Source organism: Neofelis nebulosa, chromosome 11, assembly GCF_028018385.1.
Source record: "Neofelis nebulosa isolate mNeoNeb1 chromosome 11, mNeoNeb1.pri, whole genome shotgun sequence".
NCBI classification, from domain to species: domain Eukaryota; kingdom Metazoa; phylum Chordata; class Mammalia; order Carnivora; family Felidae; genus Neofelis; species Neofelis nebulosa.
In genome coordinates, this window is record NC_080792.1 from 44,423,290 (window position 1) to 44,445,630 (window position 22,341).

The 22,341-nt window shown below is 41.0% G+C and overlaps 1 protein-coding gene across 2 annotated transcripts in view; it reads left to right on the plus strand.

The window, feature by feature from the left end:
- CDH2 (cadherin 2) overlaps window positions 1-22,341 on the plus strand; it is a 215,983-nt gene that overhangs the window by 187,601 nt on the left and 6,041 nt on the right. For both annotated transcript variants that reach the window (XM_058692444.1, XM_058692445.1), the window contains exon 15: window positions 16,060-16,224. In XM_058692444.1, coding sequence (XP_058548427.1) covers window positions 16,060-16,224 — 165 coding nt within the window. The remainder of the gene's footprint in view (window positions 1-16,059; window positions 16,225-22,341) is intronic.

Below are 22,341 nucleotides of genomic sequence, written 5' to 3' on the forward strand. Positions count from 1 at the left end.
GCTGTCTGGCAAAAATAACCAGTATTTTTTATTTCCATCACCATGGAACAGCATAACTGGGCTTTATATTTCATTATGTAAATGGATATCGTATAGTAGGTACTTTTTGTTTCTGGCTTCCTTCACTCAGACTTCTATCTGTGAGATTCATCCATGCTATATACAGAAGTAGTTCATTTTTATCATTGCTGAAAAGTATTCTTTTGTAGGAATTAACCACATTTTATTCATCCATTTTACTATACTTGGACTGAGTTCATACAATTGAATTGTTATGAATAAAACTGCTCTGAATATTCTTTGTGCGCACGTGTGTGTGTGTGTGTGTGTGTGTGTGCATTTCTGTTGGTATGTCCTCAGGGATTGGAATTTCTGTATCCTAGAATGTGTCTGTGTGCAGCTTTAGCACAATCTTGCCACTTTTCCAAAGGGACAGTACTGGTTGGCCCCTCCCCTTGCCATGCTGGTGCATGATGATTCCATTGCCCTATGTCCTCACCAGCACTTGGTTTTTTTCAGTCTTTAAATTTCAGCCACTAAGATGGCATGCGTCTCTGTATGATCTAATCAGGATGTTCCTACTGACTGACTTACCATTTTGATCTCTTTGTGAGGTCTCTGTTTGGCTTCTGTGTCCCCTTTTCTATTATGTTGTCTGCCTCTGTCTTACTGATCTGTAGGAGGTCCTTATATATTATGGATATCATTTCTTCATCAGATAGATGTTTTGTCAATAGCTTTTCCCATTCTGTAACTCGCTGTTTTAGTCTCCTAATGGTGTCTTATGATGAACAAAAGTTTTTAATTTTAATGAAGTCCAGTGTATCAATTTTATTCCATTATGGTTAGTACATTTATGTCCTTTAGTTTAAGAAAACTTTTCCTACCAAGGTAGTGAGTTCTCCTTCTGAAACGAAAAGTAAATAAATAACATAAAACAAAACACAACAACTTCATATTGTCCTCTTGAAGCTTTATTGTTTTACCAGTCATACTGTCTGTGATCTATCTCTAATGGATTATTCATTTGGCATAAGATATTTATCAGAGCTCTCTTTGGTTTTCTTTCTTGATATGCAGTACTGCTTACTACAGCGATAGCTCTCTCCACTGCACTGTAGGGCCCACTTGTCAGAAAGCAAGTCATTCCACACGTGTGGGTCTGCGGGTTGGCTGCCTGACCCCGTACTAGTCTACTTGTGCCATCTGCCTGTTCTCGGGCCACTACCACCTGTTTTCATTGCTGTCACTTAGTAGTGTCTTCATATCTTTTTGTACAGATTCTCTAACTGGATTCATCAAGATTTGCATCAACGTTCTGGGTGGAATTTATCATTTGCCTTCTTTTTCCATAAGGAAAAGAAACCCTTTGTTTAATACTCTTATTTTCTTTACTTAAAAAAAAATTTAAGTTTATTTATTTATTTTGAGTGAGACAGTGTGTGTGAGCAAGGGAGAGGCAGAGGGAGAGGGAGAGAGAGAGAGAACCCCAAGCAGGTTCCACACCATCAGCACAGAGCCCAAGGCGGGGCTTAAACTCACAAACCATGAGATCATGACCTGAGCCAAAACCAAGAGTTGGGCGCTTAACTGACTGAGCCACCCGGGTGCCCTAGTACTCTTACTTGTTTTGCCTTCCTTTTTTTTTTTTTTTTTTGAATGTTTATTTATTTTTGAGAGAGAGAGAGAGAGAGAGTGAGGGAGGGAGACAGAGGATCTGAAGCAGGCTCCGTAGTGTGTGCAAAGAGCCCGAGGTGGGGCTTGAAATCACAAACTTGTGAGATCATGACCTGAGCCAAGGTCAGACAACCAACTGAGCCACCCAGGCACCCCCCAATACTCTTACTTTCTGAGTGAATTTAATCCAAACACTTTTCCATTTTCTAAATAAGATGTTATTGCTTTAATGTTTTTATTTTTGAGAGAGAGAGAGAGAGAGAGAGAGAGAGAGAGAGAGCTTGAGCAGGAGAGGGGCAGAGAGAGAGGGAGACAGATGATCTGAAGCAAGCTATGTGCTAACAGCAGAGAGACCAATGTGGGGTTCAAACTCATGAACCACAAGACCATGATCGGAGCCGAAGTTGGACGCTTAACCAACTGAGCCACCCAGGCACCCTGTTGGTGCTTTAAATCTTAAAAGTATGCTCAGTTCCTGAGAAGTTCAGAAATACATTCTGTTTCTATTTTCCGTAATTCACATGTGACCCCCTGTTAGAAAGTGCATTTCTTCTTTTTCTTAGTCTAGTTGAGACACAACGTTCCACTAGTTTCAGGTGTATAACCTCGTGATTCAACGAGTCTGTACGTTATGTTATGCTCACGGCCAGTGTAGCTACCACCTGTCACCAGAGGACACTTTTACAATACCATTGATTGCACTCCATATGCTGTGCCTTTTATTCCCATGACTTATTTCTTTGTAGTGTGCATTAAGCCTTTTTAGCAACAGAATATGATTCATACATTTTTATTAGTTTTGGGGGGCAGATATTATCTCTTTACCAGAGTAAGCCTCAGAAATGGGATTACTGCCATGTTGCATTCTCGAGGAGTTTTAGTCGATTTTTATTACACGGAGGTAGTATTTTATGGAGGATGTGGTGCTGCCTCAAGATGTGGATGGAGACCGTGCCACACCAGGCAGACATGGCTTGTCCTAATCAGGCAGTGGTCTTCTCGATGTCTCAGCTGGGCAATTCCAAAAAATTACCAGCGTTTTCAAAGGATGGGCAGGTCTCAGAGGTTAGTTGAGGCAGTTGGTAAATGCCAGGTAACCAGTGTGGTGACAGGTGCTGGGGATCCTGAAGACCTAGCCTCAGGCTGGCTTGGCCAAGATTCCTATTTTTCCTGCCAAGAGAAAAGATCCTTCTTAAAGAGCTAACTGATTAGAAAGAAAACAACGCAAAGCAGTCCTTTACAAGGGTAGTCCTGACCTTCCTGGCCGCTGATTAGCATCTCTAGCTGTCTAAGCTCTGTGCCAAGATACAGGTTGCTAATTTCTTTAACAAAATAGCTAAGAAGCCCAAGAAAAACGACAACAACTCATCTGTGCCTTTTGTCTTGTGTGTGATAGACTTTGACCAGTGCTTGTAGATCCTCTGCTCTGGTTCAGGTTATCAGGACCCTAGGTTGGTCCCATATTGGAAGCGAGTGTTAGATGCCCTCTGAACAGGAGCATCTGTTGGCTGTTGGACAGACAGACGCTTTTAGTATAATGTCTGCTCTCTTTTTAGAGGGTGAGGTTCCTTCTTTATCTGCCTCACTGCCATAATCGGCAGGGCTTTTGGTGGTTATCAAGCCATGTTTAATTACCCCCGTTAGTAAATGTTCATTGGTGCACTTTTTGGCCAATGGAGCTGGTTGCAGTTACTGTGTAGCTTTTGATGTTCTTTTCAATGAGTTCCGTCCATATTAGCATCACTAATAAAATCTGGGTGAATGTACAATATAGCCAGTGGCTCGCTTTTCATGGAACCATCCCTTTAGCCGCAGGATAGGAAACGGAAACTGTTAGCTTTCTGCTCTTTAAAGCTTAGACTTAATTACAATTGCTTCTATATTAAACAAACATTTGTGGAGTGTGTGTTACAACACTCACTGGTGCTCGCTTTAAACAACCTCGACCTAAATCACTTACCATTATACAGTTTCATTCTCCATAATAATAGCAAAAGCTATTGTTCGGGGTACCCTATGAGTTAGGCGCTATACTTACTGCTTTATATATATTATTTCGTTTGACCCTCCCACAGCACAGCAGAGTTGGGACACACTGTTGGGAAGTAGTGAAGTGGGGATTAAATGCCTGTCCAATCTGAGTCCAAAGAAAGTGGTTTGTTTACCGGATCCTGTCCCATCCTTGGCAAAGCTCAGGCTCAGCCAGGCAATTAAAACAATGCCTTCCTAAATGCCATTTGAATTTATCAGAAGAAGTGGACTCTGGGACATCCAGCAGCTTCCTCTGCCCTTAAAATTTCACTTGAAAATTTTCCCATTCCGAGTTTGGGGCCGAGGGACTCCTATGGGGACTCTGGATCTGTGAGAGAGGATGCCACTGTCCATGTTGGGAGGTTTCACAGGTGACAGTGAGTGGTCACAGGGATCCTTTGGACCATGGCTGCTGACTCAAGGGCAGCATTAGGGGAGCAGGGCTTGCAAACTCAGCTGAGATTAAAGCTGACACTGGTCAGAGATGGTCATTACAGAAAGTGAGAGTGGCCACCTAAAGGTTCCACATTGGTTTTCTTGTGATCACTCTTGGACTCTTGGCCCTTACCATCCCCTGCATACCTGGTCCGTCTTCCCACACCACTGCTGCTGAGTGTTAACACTCCAGTCGGCTAGAATTTTGTCTCTCACTTTCTTCACACAAGACCCAGCACCTCTTGAGCTCAGGAGCTTTTTCACATCTCAGACCTGTGAGGACTTCTTCTGAATTCCCAAATTTGGTTTCTTAAATTTTAGCATATTGCTCTAAAACTAGAGTTTTTCTTTTGCATCAGAGATGGTTCTGAGCTCTCAGAGAAAGTACCTGATGAGCCCTGATGATTTGAGGGACGTTTCTGAAAGCTGGATTCTGTGTCATTTAAGAATCACACTTCAGCAGTGTCAGAGTGGCTCAGTCAGTTAAGTGTCCGACTCTTGATTTCAGCTCAGGTCATGATCTCACGGTTTGTGAGTTTGAGCCCCACATCAAGCTCTGCACTGACAGTGGTGAATCCGCTTGGGATTGTCTCTCTTCCTCTGTCTCTCTCTACCCCTCTCCCAGTCGCATGCACGTGCTCTCTCTCTATCTCAAAATAAATAAATAAACATACAAAAAAGTCACACTTCATAGACTGCGTGGGGAGGGACGGGCATGCGTTCATAAGATGTCCATAGCTGTGTTTTATTCAGCTTGCAGGGTATAAAATTTTTTTTTAATCACATAAATTTTGGATCTCACAATCCTCTCGAAAAAATTGAAAGATCTAGAAACATGACTTGCATTCTGCCTTGACAACAGTTACTGGAAACCAAGTAGAAGATTCTCTCTTTAAGCAGGGCAAGCATGTTCTATCATTGTTTTTCTTTTCTCATTCTCATTCCAGACCAGCTTTATTGACTTATGTTATAAGCCAATCCTTTATAGAAATCTATTTTTGTTGACTCTGATTAAATTACATAACAATTATTAGGCTTTGGATTAACAAAAAGCAGATTTCTACAAGGAGGAGGTATCATAGTGTTCTGAAACCATGCGACAATTTTCTGTTATACTATTTTTTTTTAAGGAAAAGAAAGTGGATTGGCCACAAATATATTTAACCAGATGAATTAGTTAAAATAGGCTAGCTGCTATAACAAACTAAAATTTCAGTGATCTAAGCGTGGTGAAATGTATTTCTCACTTACTTAGTGGTAATTGGGGTTAGGTCATAGGAGTTGGGGGTAGGGAGGGAAGGTCCATCCCACTCCACACAGTCATAAGGGACCCAGAGGATCAGAGACTCTCCGACTGTCCACATGTTGCTTTCAGGGTCACCCAGCCGTACCTGCAATCCCTGAATGACCCAAGGGCAGGGAGGATGATTTGTGGAGACTTTTATGGGCTATGCCTGGCACACATCACTTCCACTCCCCATTCCCTAGGAAGTATCTGTTGGCTGTGTGCCTAGTAAGTAGAAGTAATGGGTTCTGTGACCAGCTGGGAGTCTCTGCCCCACCCTATTAGGTATTTGAGCGTACAGAATCTCTTCTGAGACTGAGAACAGTTTTCTCATAAGACCCACCCACACTAGATTGCTAGCTCACACGCATTGTTTTGTGACCCATCCAGATAGGTTGGAAGGAAGTGGGTCCCTGGACACAGGGGACACACAAGAGGTGCAGCAGCTCATGAAAGTGAGACACTGTAGGTAAGGCTCTTAAAAACCAGGGAGGGCAACTTTACCTTACCTGGTGAATGCTCCTCGTATATCCCAGGGAGATACTAACGTCTTCTTGATCAGGGACCAGCACTTGCGTGTGTAAGGGATCACGTGTAACTTCAGGGTAAGGTATCGCATGCAATTTCATGCTCCTAGTCCTGATAGGAGCTCTTTTTAGTGGCCCAGGATTTCAAAACCCAAAGGATCCAGATGTAATTGCTGTATGAGTTACCATCGGCTTTTTTTTTAATGAAATTGATTTCTTATGTGATTTCTGGGGATTAATGTCAGGATTTCTGTAACTGAGATCCTCAGAATCTCTTTGACACCACTTTCAGTGGAGCTCAGGTGCCTGAGGTGAGGTAAGCTCCCACAGTTCCTGTGACCCAGGACTTGGCTTTGAGGAATGGGGACTCTGAGGGTTGCTGACTTAGTTTCTCCTCATATTGCATGTTAAACTGCAGTAGGATTGAACTACCTGTACCTCTATACCTATGACATGTGACTTCACACTTCCATGGCATTAGTCTGTGGTCTTCACCTGCCCAACTCTCTTTAGCCACCAAGACTCATCTCAAAACATCTTCCCTTGGAATCCCAAGCTGCATCAAGTGTCTCTGCTCTGTGACCTGCAGCATCCCATGTCTACTTTGTTTTGAACTGTTGCGTCTAGTCCTGCCCCCGATCCTAAGCTCTGTGAGGGCAGAGATTTGTCCTATTTGTTGTTTTTCCTGTACCTAGGACATTTCACACCGGACGTGTGCTCACAGAATGTATGTGCATTGGGCCTTCTTCCTGAACCTCTTAGTTTTTTTTTCTTTTTTTTTTTAATTTTTTTTTGATGCTTATTTATTTTGAGGGGAAAGAGAGAGAGAGAGAGACATAGTTTGAGCGGAGGAGGGGCAGAGAGAGAAGACCCAGAATCCAAAGCAGACTCCAGGCTCTGACCTGTCAGCACAGAGCCCGATGTGGGGCTTGAACCCACGAACCATGAGACCATGACCTGGGCCGAAGTCAGACGTTTGACTGACTGAGCCACCCAGGGGCCCCTGAACCTCTTAGTTTACAAGTCTATCTACACAGTTAATTGAAGCGGTACACTGATGACGACTTCACTTTCGTTATTTGAAATCTGATGTCTTCAGGAAAGGATAATAACATTCATAAATGCTAGCACTCATTACATATGCAGACTTTTGTGTCAGGCTCTGTGCTGTGCCCTTAGTTTGTTTGCATTTCTCTTACAATCCTCCCAGCAGCTCTGTGTAGCAGACCTGTTCAAACCCAGGTCCACATGGCTTGAGAGACCAAACTCCTAATGCATTTGCTGGTGGCGGTGTGATAGATGTTGTATTTAGTGGTGCTGATTTGTAGCAGGCAGGTGTTACTGGTAGGACCAGTGAGGCTGGGTGCTTAGCCACAGCCTATCAGAAGACCACTGGTAATCTGGCTTTAGAAAAGACAGAGAGTAAGACTCAATTAATTGATTAAGCATGGCTTGCAGTATTGAGCACATTTTAGCATTAAGAAAGGTAGAATCCAGAGAATTCTGAGCAGCCAAGTTATTACAAAAAAAAAAAAAAATCCATGTATATAAGCTGTGTGACAGGAGCTAAAATTTTAAATCCAGGCTGGCTGCCTTAATAGCAGGTTGGAGTACAGGTGTGAGAAAGCCCCTTGAGACCAAAGGAGCCACTTCTCTGAGTCAAGGGATCTTTGCTTGAGCCAGTGGTCTCCATGGACTTCCTGCCAATCTCAGGAACGTGCCCCAGTTAAGAGCAGCCAAGCCAGACCCTCCGACCCAAGCAGAGAATGACATTATATAATTTAACGCTGGTGTATTTGATTCTTTGAAATAACTGTTTTACAAAATCTTTCTGCTGTATAAGCAAAATGACAGATGGCTGAATCTGGACGTAACAGTGGAGGCCGCTTTCAACATTTTTATTGTTGGCTAAAGCACACTCTGTTATGTTCCCAAGTTATTCGTCCATTTAGACCCACCTGCAAATACTAGTATAAGTTAGTTATTCAAAGACTGATGTTGATTTCCTAAGAGGAAACTTTCACCAGGGCTTGGATGAGTACATTGTCATTCCCTTCGTGCAAGCTATCTTCAAAACACCGACAGGTGACACGTGTTGGTAGGCTACAGGCGGCATATTCTGAACTGGTCAGGCCCATTCATTCCTGACTGGGCATTAAGTATTTTTAATGTGCACATGATTGGCACATGAGCTTTTTATTTGCTATTCCTGTCACTTTGTGGGAATGAACAAAATATTTATGTAATTCACTTTAATATTCATTCTTCCTGACTGATCATAAATTTAATACATTTAATTTTATTGGAATAGAAAATTATCAGTATCCCAGTAATAACAGTGATAAAGATATTGAATGCCAACTGTGTGTTCATGCTATGCCAGGGAAACAACGCTAAGATACTAAATGGTATTTGCCAAAGTTGTGCCAGCTGGCCAAATCCACTGACTTCTTGTTTTTATAAATAAAGTTGTATTAGAACCCAAACCATGCACTGTGTCCATTGTTTATGCGTTATCTGTGGCTACTTTTACACTGTAGCAGCAGCAGGGTGGAAACAGTATAACAGAGACTATACAGCCCCCAAATCCTAAATTTTTACTCTCTGGCCCTTACAAAAAAAGCGTTGCCAACCCCTTTAGTGGTTAGGAAATAGGGAGCCCTTATTAGTGTTTTGTCCAAAGTTTGAATACTCTGAAGGTCAGCATGGGAAATTTATGAAAGCTGCCTAAGGTCACACAGTTAGATACAGTGAATTCAGGATTTGAATCAAGGCATTTTGATTTCAGAATCTATGTTTTTCAGTCACCATACTATGTTCCCTTTATATGTACATTGTCTTAATGATTATGTCTCTAGGAGATTCCAAAACAATGTGACTTAAAGCAGTGAAGGATTTTTGATGCTCTGTTGCCATATTCCCGACCAAATATTGTTATTTCTTTATTACCTATTTTTAGGTTTCCTCTAAGATAGAATACTAGGTCAGGCTAACACAGAATGACTTTGATTTTGTCTGAATGGTGGCATTTGTATTTTTCGTAAGAAGACGTTGGAGCTTGGGGTGGGAATATGGCCTGAAGATACATTTAGAAAGTACTGTCTATGTCTCCCAGGCAGATGTCCTTGAACAGGTTAAGAAGTGCATTCATCTGGGGCGCCTGGGTGGCTCAGTCGGTTAAACGTCCGACTTTGGCTCAAGTCATGATCTCGTGGTTCGTGAGTTCAGGCCCCTTATAGGGCTCTGTACAGACAGCGCAGAGCCTATAGCCTGCTTCAGATTCTTTGTCTCCCTCTTTCTCTGCCCCTCCCCCCTCTCAAAAATAAATAAACATTAAAAAAAATTTTTTTTAAGTGCTTTCATCTTTATAGGGCTGTACCTGCATTGTGTGGAAAGGGTGGGTAATGACAAACATTAGTATAAAAAACGAATTTCAGATGTGAGGAGAAACATCTTTCTGAAGCCTGATTACTCTGCTCAATCCTACAGGCCCTGCATGGTCACATGCTCACTTCCTCCAGAAGCTTACACTTTCACCTTCCATATTTATATAATTGTTTATATAGGTATTCTATTAAGTGTCATCATTTTTGAATGGATTCTTTTAAAAGACAGTAGACAAAAAGCTCTATGAATAACTGCATCTGTGACCCAACAGACTCTCCAGAATGTATTTGTTAAATCAAACCCAGTGGAACTATATTTGCAACCTTTTCCCAAAAGGATACTCCCTCATTTTACAATTGGAAGTGAGTTGTGATAAAATTTCCACAATGCCAGTGTCTGCAACAGAACCATAATTTTGCGCCAAAGAGTGAAACCGGCTCATTCAAAATTCTGAAGACAACAGTTTTGAAAGAAGCTGTGACAGGGCAGCATGAACAGTAAACGACGGAGGTAGAAACCGTGGATGCATTCGTTTCCCTCTTAATGGGGACTCGGCTACATCCCTTGTGGGAAGTGGAAACTGGCTTTCTGGTGAGATTACAATGCATATGAAAGCAGAAAATAGAGGTCCTTCATCTGTCCCCAAGTTATTTTATCTCTATTAGGTTCATGATTCCAATCAGAAAAGCTTTTAGCAAGTCTTTTGTTTTAGGGAGGGGGGCTTTAATAATCCCCAGACTCTACTTAGTTTTCCGCCTCGTTTCACCTGCGTAGATAGTCACCACCATAACTGTATCTCGCAGGGGAAGAAAATCAGGTCTTAATGTAATTTACATAAAGCTTGCAAGGGTATTTGACTTACTTGTCAGCAGTTGTATGGTAATGTGTTGACACCTTATCACTATTTTATTCAGTTATTTTAATGCCAGGAGCTATAGGGGTGAGATAATAAAGTTCTTCTCTTCCACCTTCCATTCCTTTTTGGGTCTGTCTCAAATTCCTTGCCTGTGCCACAGTCAGCTTTTTTCCAGATAACTCTTTTTTTCCTTCAGAATTTTGTCCACTTACTTTCATGTTAGTAGTTTTATTTCTAGCAGTCACTCAGTCTTGAAACATTAAAAATGTTTACCTTATCTATATGGGAATTTTTTAAGTTACTTGCCTTTGCTGCTATAAAAGGGAAGCTTCCCACTTGTACCAGCCCTTGCCTGGGAGATAGGGAAGCGACTGTTGTGGTCCTCCAACGTTGTCCCCAGCAGAGGCTAATACAGGACCAGGAACTTTCAGTGCCTCCCTTCCGGCTCCCCTTCTCCTACACAGGCCCATCTGTTGGACGGAAATGAAGAATCCTAGTTCTAAAAGTTGGTGAGGCACGTTTTAACCAACTGTGCACAGACCAGAGTGCTAGATCCCAGCGCCTAGTTAGCAGAACCACCCTGAGCTCGTCTAGCACATAAAACCCCTCATGTTTTACCCCTCAGCAAACTATTCTGTACATTTTCTTCACTGGCCCCTTGGCAACAAGATGCAGCTTTTTTGTTTTAATCTTGCTTGCTCTGGTGGTCTCTGTTTTTATCCTTCCACACTGCTTAACATCCGTGACCTTGGGCAAATGATTAACCTCTCTGACCTGTGGTGATCAGTGGGACGGAACAACACCCACTTGGAAGGATTTGTGATTGGAGTATATGAGGTTCCACTGAGAAAGCACCTCATGTCATTCCTGACAGTGAGGCGCACCAGAGGAAGGCTGGTTTCCTTCTTTCATACATACTCAGAGCTGAAAATGGCATCTGGCACCCAGTAGGTTCTCCTTAAATACTTGCAAAACAGTAAATGAATATTTTCATCACTCTCTAAAACAGATTTAATTACACGAGTCTACAGATTTTTTCCAGCAAGGTAGCTTTCTAGATTCTTTTTTTTTTTAGCTTTTTGAAATTTTACCTAGGTACCAGAATTTCTATCTATACCGAGACAGAATTTTAATTTATTTAAACATAACCAAATGCCTTTGGGTGGATTCGTGGTGTCTTTACTGAACCAATTATAAATCGTTGCAAGTCAGTGGAATTTTAACAAGAAAAGCCAAAAGCAGGGTGTTAGCTGCTAGCTAGCTTTTTACTAACTCTCCCATAATTGTATCACCCTTATAACATTTTAAATCATAGATGAGGAAAAAAATATTTTGTTGCTTGCGATGTTAATATTCTAAAAACCGTTAATTCCATGCCTACCACAAATGGTTGTTGCCCAAATAACACGTGTTCCAAATATTAGTTAAAACAAGATTTTCCTTGGCTTTCGTTTGAAAATTAAATTTCTTTAGGAAGTTAACATTGCAAATAAAGGTTGACAATTGTAAGAGAATTTTCAGATCTGCTTTTTCTCTAGAGAGCTTTAGGAACCAAATAAAGATTTCTTCCTGGATTGTTTCTTTATAATCTTCAGAAGTAAGACCATGAACCCAATGACCTTGAGCATGTTTTCAGTCTCTGTAATTCTCTTTATAATTCTCATCCTACATGTTGTAATTTGTGTGTTTAAGTAAAGTATTATGGGATTGTAAAGATGTGTAATTTAGGAGGTTTGCATAGAGTGACCCCTTATCAAAAGGCTTAAAATTGGACGCTCAGATCAGGACCTCTGCCATATAACACAGATGGATGTGGACAGAAAAACCCGTCCCTGTGACCTGAAGACACTTCTGCCTACTTCCTACTATTATCAGGTTTTTTTATATATCCCATATTTGTAATAGACAGGGGAAGCCATCTCAGAGAAACGTTAAGCCACACGTTTTAACCCAGTTTCTAGCTTCCTGTAAATCAGTGGTTTCCTGCCTTTTTTCGAAAGCAGCATAGCTGAGGAACATGACACGTTTCCATCATTACAGAGGACTCATCAGGGCAGTGAATCTCATTGATGGGATGGGGGTCTTTCCCTCCCTCCCCATTGTGAATTACTGCCATGGAGTGTGATGTGATCCAAGGCACGTTTCTTGAATCAGTTGCTCCTTTGAACATCTGGCATGAATATCATCACTGAGACCTTATTCAACACATTTTTTTTAACGTTTATTTATTTTTGAGACAGAGAGAGACAGAGCATGAACGGGGGAGGGTCAGAGAGAGGGAGACACAGAATCTGAAACAGGCTCCAGGCTCTGAGCTGTCAGCACAGAGCCCGATGCGGGGCTCGAAGCCATGAACCGTGAGATCATGACCTGAGCCGAAGTCGGCCGCTTAACCGACTGAACCACCCAGGCGCCCCACTCAACACATTTTTTAATGAGCATTTCCTATGGGTTTGCCATTTTGATGGTGAGATGGACCGAACAGGACCACAGACCTTTTAAGACTGTTCCTGCTCTCAGGTTCTTAAGATGGTAGAAAAAAGCTATCAAAAGAAAGATAAAAACTTGTCAATCAATATGCTGTTATATGTATCCCTAATAAAGGAAGCAGTCCAGGCAGAGATGCTGTCCTTGTCCAGAGGAGACAGCTGCAATCAGCTTTAACAAATGACATCAGAATTTAACCTCTGTTTTGCCAGATCGTTCCATTTTCAGGTGAACTATTCCTATGTCTAAATGTTGGCAATTTATTAGAAAAAATTTTACAACACTGCTGGCCTGTCAAAATGCAGTCATCTTTGTAACATTTGGGTATAGTGGAAGCTGTATAAGAAATCAGGGAGCACACGGGGCGCCTGGGTGGCTCAGTCGGTTAAGCGTCCGACTTCGGCTCAGGTCACGATCTTGCTGTCTGTGAGTTCAAGCCCTGCGTCGGGCTCTGTGCTGACCACTCAGAGCCTGGAGCCTGTTTCAGATTCTGTGTCTCCCTCTCTCTCTGACCCTCCCCCGTTCATGCTCTGTCTCTCTCTGTCTCAAAAATAAATAAACGTTAAAAAAAAATTAAAAAAAAAAAGAAAGAAAGAAATCAGGGAGCACAGGTTCTTTCCAGGTAAGAAGTAGCATGAGCAAAGCCAACATGTCCGTTTTGTCTCCAGTTATGCCAAGGAAATTCCTCCATATTCTTGTACAAAACTGTCCTATAAAATACTGAGGAGTACCAAGGAGTTTGTCACCAGGTAGAAGACAGTCCTTACCCATAAGATTCAATTACTTAATTTCATGTAATTCATACTTCTCATAAAGTATTTTACACCCTCAGTGTAAAAATATTTAACTGTGATCATTATGCTTACAATCTATTTTTTTTAAGTTTATTTATTTATCTTGAGAAAGAGCGTGTGCAAGTGGGGGAAGGGCAGAGAGAGAGAGAGAGAGAGAGAGAATCCCAAGTAAGTTCTGTGCTGACGGCAGGGCTTGACACAGGCCTCAATCTCATGAACCGTGAGATCATGACCTGAGCCAAAATCAGTGGCTTAACCAGTTGAGCCACCCAAGTGCCCCTGTTTTTCCCTTTGTATATAAAGCTTCGAGAATTGTCGCTCTCTTATGCTTGGTAGTTCTGCAGTTAAACGTCATGCAGAAAAACATGCTTCTTGGTGTGTAAGCATTCAGAAGTCTCTAAATAAATCCCTGTTTTTATTTTGTATGACATTTTAGCATTTCAAAGGCCTTTGCATCTGTTTTGTCATTGTACGTCTTCAAGATAGTCTATAAATCACTCATAAATTCTATAAAATTTAAAGTGGAGCACATTTGTGCATAATCGAGATGTTTTCACTGAAGTTTTGTATAGATAATCTGAGGTATTCTATCCTGACAAGAGAAAACAGCATCCCCATGCCTTTGCTCATGCTGTTAGTAATCCCAGAAAGGTCCTTTCTCCCTAGTGCATGGACTGCTCAGGGTTCAAATCTAATGCGAGTTTTCTCCTCCGAGCATTTTATACTTTGCAGTTTACCAAGTTAACATCCCACGGTGGCTTGTCTTGCCATGTGTACCTGCTTCACCCCCCGCAGCCCCCTGCAGACTCCTGAGAGGAGGGGCTTTTATCGGTTAGGGTAGCTGAATCTCTCGGTAAGGAGATTTTTAGGAGAGGGTGGTCAGAATGGGACTGCCTCAAGGAGCAGACAGTTACTTTGTGGATTGACAGTGTGAAGTCGAACACGCCTGGTTTTGATTCCCATCCTAATCGCCAGACTAGATGTGTGACCTCAAGCTCTCTGAATCTGTTTCTCCACCTAAAAAGATGATAATGAAACATGCTCCACAGGTTTGTTAGAAAGTATCTGTGAGAACACATTCTCAAGAGGCTGGTATAGTGAGTGCCTGGGCACTCACATAGCAGACATGAATGCCAGTGACCTTCCTTCCCTTGGTCTGCTTTGTTATTTTCATCATTCCTCACGTTCCTGCCTGCCACACTTATCTGTCTAGTTTGTCACTATTTAACTCTGGCCTTGTAGCTTGGACTTGACTCACTGTCCTACAAGACTGTCAAAGAGCTACACTTTGAAGTAAGTCTAACATGCTTGGAGTCAGAACCTGTCTCTGAGTCTTAGTAGATCTGGGACCATGGACTAGTTACTTGGGTTGTTCGAGACTCAATATCTCAACTCTTAAATGGGGATAATAAAACTTAACATCAAATAGTACTGATCAGAGCATTAAATGAGCAAGCACATGTAAAGTATCTACAACAATGCCGGTACCTGGTAAGTATCCAAGTGTTGAATAAATCAAAACCACTATAGAGATACTACAAATGGTGCTAAGCTGGTTTTAGACCAAAAGATGAAGCCTAAACTATGAAGAGCCCCAGAAAGTCTGCCGTCTCTGTAAATGTCAACATTAAATTGGAGAATTTTATATCATCAGAATTTAGGGGTTTGAAAACTACCAGGTATTTGCCCAATTAATATTGAAGATATTGTAGGAGAGGAAAAAGTCTTCATCCCCATCCCCGATTTGGTCTGAAAATGAAACTAAAAAAGATTAACAGGAGAAAAGCATACACATTCTATTAAACTGTTACATGTACATGGGAGCTTCCCAAAGCGTGAAGACCAAAAGAAGTGTCCAGAGTGGGAACCTTTTATACTTTGAGACAAAGAAACAATAAATTTCTAAGGATTGAGGAGACTGAGGGTTTGGGCTAGGGCTAGTAAATGGTGAAGAAGTAACTAGGGAGATTAAGGTTAGTTTAACAAGGTTTGTTTGTACAGATTCCTTATCCCCAAATTCTCTGTCTCTGATGATAAGAATGCCTTCCCTCCTCCTGGTACAGGAAGGGGACCATTCACATGGGAGTTTTATGACCTGTTTCAAGGAAGAAGGGCAAGATGAGGGGAGTTAGAGTGACCTTGCAACTCTTGCTGTTGGGCTTTTGAATTCCTTCAACTTGAGATACCTAACATGCTAAGGTGCTGTAAGTTAGGATGCCCTGAGCCCCGAGCCCCACCCACCTTAAGTTCGTACCTTTGCTTCTATGGTACAACTCTATCTTCTAGACAGTTTTTCCTCGTTTTATAGTGGAGCCTCGTCTCACTGCTGTTTTCCATTGGAAACTGATGAGAAGCATAGGAAAGCAGATGGAGCACAGACTGCAGAAATGAAAAGCACAGAAGAAAGAGCTGTGTGAAAGAAATATTTAATCATAACATGAAAAACTCATGGTGGCAACTTTTCCATTATGTTAAATTTCACTCATTTCTATGCATTCTGGGTATGTGTTTAAAAACAAAGGTTGTAATTTTCCATCTTTATGCCCATCTACCATGGGTTTTTGATTTTGTCTTTTGCAGGATTACGACTTGAGCCAGCTGCAGCAGCCTGATACCGTGGAACCTGATGCCATTAAGCCTGTAGGAATCCGACGACTGGACGAGAGACCCATCCATGCCGAGCCCCAGTACCCAGTCCGATCTGCAGCCCCGCACCCTGGGGACATCGGGGACTTCATTAATGAGGTGCACAGACGGTTCACTTTCTTTATAAGGATGTTTATTTTATGCTAATTGTCAGCCATACATAGACCACACATTGCTTAGAATACAGCTTTCTAGTTCGTTAAAACACACTTGATTTTTTCAAGCTTACCTTTGAGTTAAAGCGAATGTGGCTTCAGCAACAGAACAGATTTAATTGCTTTGGTGGGCCAAAAACTGATCTACCAACTGATATTCTGTATTTGTAAATGACATTCGTATATATTGTCAGTATCCGTCACACTATCTCCAAAAGGTTTTTTCCCCCTAGATTACAAGTAATAAATAGACTAACAATATTCTAGTGTATTCTCATTTCATTTATCAGCACTGATGAATGTAATAATAGTTCACTTTCATCTTCCTGACATTGTACCCTTTGAATCCCACAAACGTTGAGAATCCAGTGCCTACCCAATGACTAGAGAGTTCCATCAAATGAGATTAGTGGGAAGAGGAGCTAAATTAAATACTATGTAAGTGATTTAAATACTTGTCTAGTTGAGGAGTTTTAAGAGCTTCTGAAAGAGGCAGCTAATTTTCTGTTGAATATAACAGATATGATTTCCACCGTCAAAATTATTATGGCATTCTTTTATTTCATTACTGACCAAGAGTTCTGTTACAGTTAATACTTAAGTTTGGAAGTAAAATGATCTGTGCTGCTGCTTTTGATCATGTCTGTAGTTTTACTGCAATTCTCCTTTTGAATTTTTAGTGTAAGAGAGCAATACATATTGATATCGAGTGTGAATAGAGGGCAGACTCAGACAGTCTCTGGCCATGTCCTGCAGCTCAGTATTTCGAAGATCAGAATAGGTCTCCATGCATTACAAAGTGGAACACATCATATATATATATATATATATATATGATATGTATATATATCCACTTCAGTTTTTTTAGACGCAGTTGTAGTTTGTAAAAAAAGGTTTTGAAACAAGATTAGAGTATTTACCTTCCCTTTACAACTATTCATTGCTGTCTATTCCTGAAATACATGCTGCTTTCTGAACAAATGCTTTCGCTTCTGTTAAACAGGTAATAGGTTAATTTGCTTTCATCATGGTTTAAAAGCAGATGGAAGGCAAAACAACAGAGTGCCAATAACTCCTTTATCTACAAAACTATGCCCTGACTTTTCCAGTTTATTTATGTAGAGACCTGGTCAGGGGGTTTGCGGGAATTTATATTTATGACTAGATCTTTTTGAATATTTAAGAGTGCCTGATGATTTTACTTCTGAGTTAGCATTTGTGGTCATGAGAAATTTCTTAGTTATCCCTGTGGTTGTTGGGTCAAGATACCATGAATCTTTTGAACAGCGATGTCGAAGCCAGACTTTTTTTCAAGCAAGACATTTTTGAAGCAAGAATTTTAGCTTCAGTGTGATTCAACAAGTACTTGGCTGTTTCTGCCTTTCACTGAAGTGTCAGTATTCCGTGGGACTCCGTGCCATCCATAACACTGTTCTTTCCTCAGTGATAAGACTGTTTTCCTAATCTGACTCCTGCCCTCTTTCCCCATGACAGTTCCTTCCAGGGCTACAGACCCGCTGAACTGTTTGCAGTTCCTCAAAAGCATCCCAGCTTTGACTATGTATAATGTAACTTCTGCAAAGCCCTTACTTTCTCAACCATCAGGGAAACACCCACTTAGCCTTCAGATTCACCTCAAACATCCCCTTCTCTGGGAGGCCTTCTTTGATACCTCCGGGAAGGGTTAACAAGACCCTTCCTCCATTGTCGCCCTGACCACTGAGGTATAACTGTCAATGCTTCTGTCTCCCATGTGAACACGTGCCTTCTCTCCAGGATGAAGACTATTTCTTGTTCATCTATGCATAACCTAAGCATCTGGTGTGTGGCCCAGCTCCTAGATTTCGTTGTTTTAAGGAATCCAAGTGCTGTGGCAAGTGGTGTAAGGCTCTGAGCACTGCCCGACATGCAGTTGATTGGGATTTGTTGGGGCCCAGGTCTGGGGCCTTTCACTCTGCTGGAGCTGACTAAATTCAGAAAATGAGGATACTGGTTATTCTAAGTTGTGTTTTAGTGTATGCTTGGTGTTTGTGTCTATCTGTTTGTGTCTACGTGTGTGTTCATTCATCATTTGTACAGGGACTGCATTTTCTTCAGGAGGTAAGGAAGTATAACTAGTTTATTCACTAGATTAAGTTACCCAGCCCTTCAAATGCCATGGTAGAAAGAGCTACAGTCAGAATTTCATTTGGAATTCCTTTTCCCAGAACAGTGCCTAGCCTAAAAAGTACACAGCCTAAAAAGCAGCTCAGGACCATAATGAACATGTTTCAGTACTTATACAGAAAACTTGGTGCCAAACGACTGACTTGCAAATTAACTTCTAGAATGCAGTCAGTTCATAATCTGAGGATTGTCTGCATTTGCTAAAAATGCCTCATTCTGAAATGATCTTGAGCTTGGTTTAGGACCATTCATTCAGCAAATAACTATTGAATGCCTACTGTGTGTACGTATCTGCGCTAGTTATATGTGGAAAGACAATAAATTAGACCTAGATTCTCTTTGTGTTTACTCCCTACTTTGCTGCAAGCATGATCTTTATACCAGGCAAACATTCCACTATCCGAAGCCTTCCTTTGCTAGACATGGGAGGCCCACTGGGTGTAATCCTTACCTGACTTCACAGTTTCATCTCAGCCCCCTCCCCCTGCATCTTACAGGCCAGGGCCAGGGACTCTACTTGTAGCTTCCAGGCTCAGCTTTAATTCCATGTCAGTACATGTTCCCATGCTGTGCTCTCTGCCTGGAATGCCCTTCCCTTTTCTAGATATTAGTTCCTCCACTAAGTCTTTACCAAGCCAAGAAGGGTCAAGCACATAGTTGGGACAGGCACCGTCCAGTGGCATCCCACCATATCCAGGACTCACCTTCCTTCATAACCCCTCATTCAAGGTTCCATTCTGCCTCCAGGGGAAGAGGTGCTCATCCCTGAGGGGTGGTGTAAGGCACACTACTTTGGCAAGTACATGAATGGGCAAAAGAATCACATTTGGAAATGTCTCTCCAAATGACCACAGGATGCGTGACAATGAATGTGATCGTAAGATAGAGAAATGTGGACAAGATGGAGAACCAAACATTTACACCTAGAAAGGCCCTACATTTGGACATAGGAAGGGAGTCTACGGAGGTGAAGGTGTCACAGAAAACAACTATAACAGGGGTGTGGGGATGAGATGATCAGGTCTGTGGGGAAATTCATGGGGATGAAACTGTCAAATGGCCTAAGTCATAACATACAAATACACCTTATAGATTCTTCCAAGACACCCATTAAGTCTTATTCAATATCTTTCTATAACTGGACAGATAAAAATAAATTTAAAACAGTTAAAGGCACCTAGAAAAAATTCAAGCGTATTTTATAAACACATATAAAATGCAAACAGATTTCTTTATCCCCAGATCTTATTCGATTTAGCACAGTACTGAATGTTCCAAAGGAAGAATAGTATAGTGCAATTATAATTAGAGTGTTTTTATAATGAAAGGAATAAATAAGCTCATGAGAACATTTTCTAGTTTGTTTATTTAAATAACCAATGAATGTTGCCTTGAATATAAAAAAATGTAATGTATTTACCGTCTGGTAGGTAGAATAAAACAAATCACACATTTTTGAATTTCAGCTACAGAATTTCATTCTATTTTGAGGTTTTAAATATGACCTTCAGAGGGTGAAAAGATGAAACAAATTCATTTAATCTCAGCCTGACAGTAGATGTTAGTATACCTCTAATAACTTTACTAATCCTATATATTTCTTTATCTCAGAAATATAAAAACCAAGGGCATATTTCTGTTAAAAGACCAACTTTTGATTGGTATTTAAAAACTTATGAAAAGTGCTTCAAAAATAACTTGCAAGAAACTACTAAAGTTTAGAACTTTTACTTTTTGTCTCCTCTTAAATTTATTTGTCCTCTTCAAAATATCTCTGTCCACTCTTATCTTTGAGTTCATATCCAGCTACCACACCTAACAGCTCTGTTATCTTTGAAATCCTTGGATTTTACCCCTTGGATTTCCAGTTTTCATATGTATATATAAAATGAGGATAATAATAAAATCCTCTGTTAAGATTTCTATAAGGACTAAATGAGATAGTCCACATTATATTAGTTATTATTACAAGTTACTTTGCAAGAAGAACACTTTTCTACTGTTTTCTAGGTATAAATTTAAAAAAATCCTCTCCTTCCAAAAAATTTGCTTTAAGTAAAATGAAATTCTCAGAAAGGGACGTAGTAATGTTGGTATTAAAGTCACAGAATTCCACTGTAATGTAAACCTAGTATACTTTTATGTCCACATATATTTTAAGCCTAAATCCTAGTTTCTTCTTTTTTTATTCAGTTTTATTTATTTATTTTGGAAGAGAGAAACAGTGCATGAGCAGGGGAGGAAAGAGAGAGAGGGAAAGATCATCCCAAGCTCGGACCCTGATGCGGGGCTGGATCTCAGGAACCATGAGATCATGACCTGAGCAAAATCAAGAGTCATTCCCCCTGGGGCGCCTGGGTAGCCCAGTTCCTTAAGCATCAGACTTTGGCTCAGGTCGTGATCTCACAGTTTGTGGGTTTAAGCCCTGCATTGTGCTCTGTGCTGCCAGCCCTGATCCTAGAGCCTGCTTCGGATTCTGTGTCTCCCTCTCTGCACTGCCCCCACTCGTGTGCGCTCGCTCTTGCTCTCTCTCTCAAAAAATAAAAAATAAATTAGCAAAAAAAAGAGTAGGTTGCTTAACCGACTGAGCCACCCAGGTACCCCTCATCCTAAATCCTGGCTTCTTCTAAAAGGAGTATATATAAATATGAACACGGTGATAAGGTGAAAACCCAAGCCCAGGACAGTAGTGCAAAGCTACCTTCTAGTATACCTGCTGGATGTCAGGGACTGTGTTGAATAGCAGGATATGAAATGAATATAAACATCGTTGGCAGAAAAGGATGTCACAATCTAGTGTAACCAAAACATGGCAATAAAATTAAAAGGGATCATGGGAATGACTCTCAGTCATGATTGAGAGAAAAATCCATGTAGCAGAAGTAACATTTTTAATGGGCTTTAAAGGATGGATGGATGGATGGATGGATGGATATTAATCAAATGAAAAATTTTGAGTCAAGAAGTTTCAGCCAAAGGAAATCACATTTCAGCCAGCAGGAAATGAATATGCATATAACATAGAGGTACACAAAAACATCACATTTTTAGGTTCGGAGGGGCTTTTGGTGAATAATTTAGTTGTGGTTGCTGAAGCCAAGAATAGCTGAGACAGAAAAGGTACATGAACCGTCCAAGTTCACTGACTGCTCTGCTAAAGAGTTTTAACTCTATCCTGTAGGTTACCCAAACAACAGGCATTTGAGTAATAATGCCTTCTAGGTTTTTCCAGGTCCACATACCTCTTCTATTATTTACTTAAACTTCTAATCAATTTTTAATGTATCTGTTTAATAAAGGTAATTGTTTTAAAGTGCTCATGCACCAATTAAAAATTATCTTGCATACCCCCCGCCCCACCCGGGGAAACTTCTCCCTTATTTGGGAAACACTGCAATAGGTGATAGCCATCAGTTTTACTTGGGGGAGCAACTTCAAATAATGTCTGAAAGAGGAACCAGGCGTAGTTTGTAGAAAAGAAGTAGGAATAGTACTGGGGGACTGGGAGACTAGTTAGAGAGGCTTTTGCTATGGTCTAGGCAGGATATAAAGAGGACCTGAACTAAGGCAGGGGCATTGAGAGAACAGAAGATGGAATGTAAGGGAATCAACAGGACCTCTTTCCTCTCAGATCCCTCATGCGTTCCTGCACTGAAGAATGTGGGTTTTTATAGCTCCTGTAAAAGCATATCTCCATCCATAAAGCATAGGATCAGAAGTCTATAAATACAAGCTCAGCAAGAATTCAGCCAGAGACACAGGCTTTTTCATTTTACAGAGACACCTCAAACTATAGAAAATAGTTCAGATTTATCCAGAGTTCAAGATCTGCCTCTCCAGGAAAGGCAAAAAAGGCACACGCTCTTCTAGATTTAGTCAGACGTAGGCGGAGAAA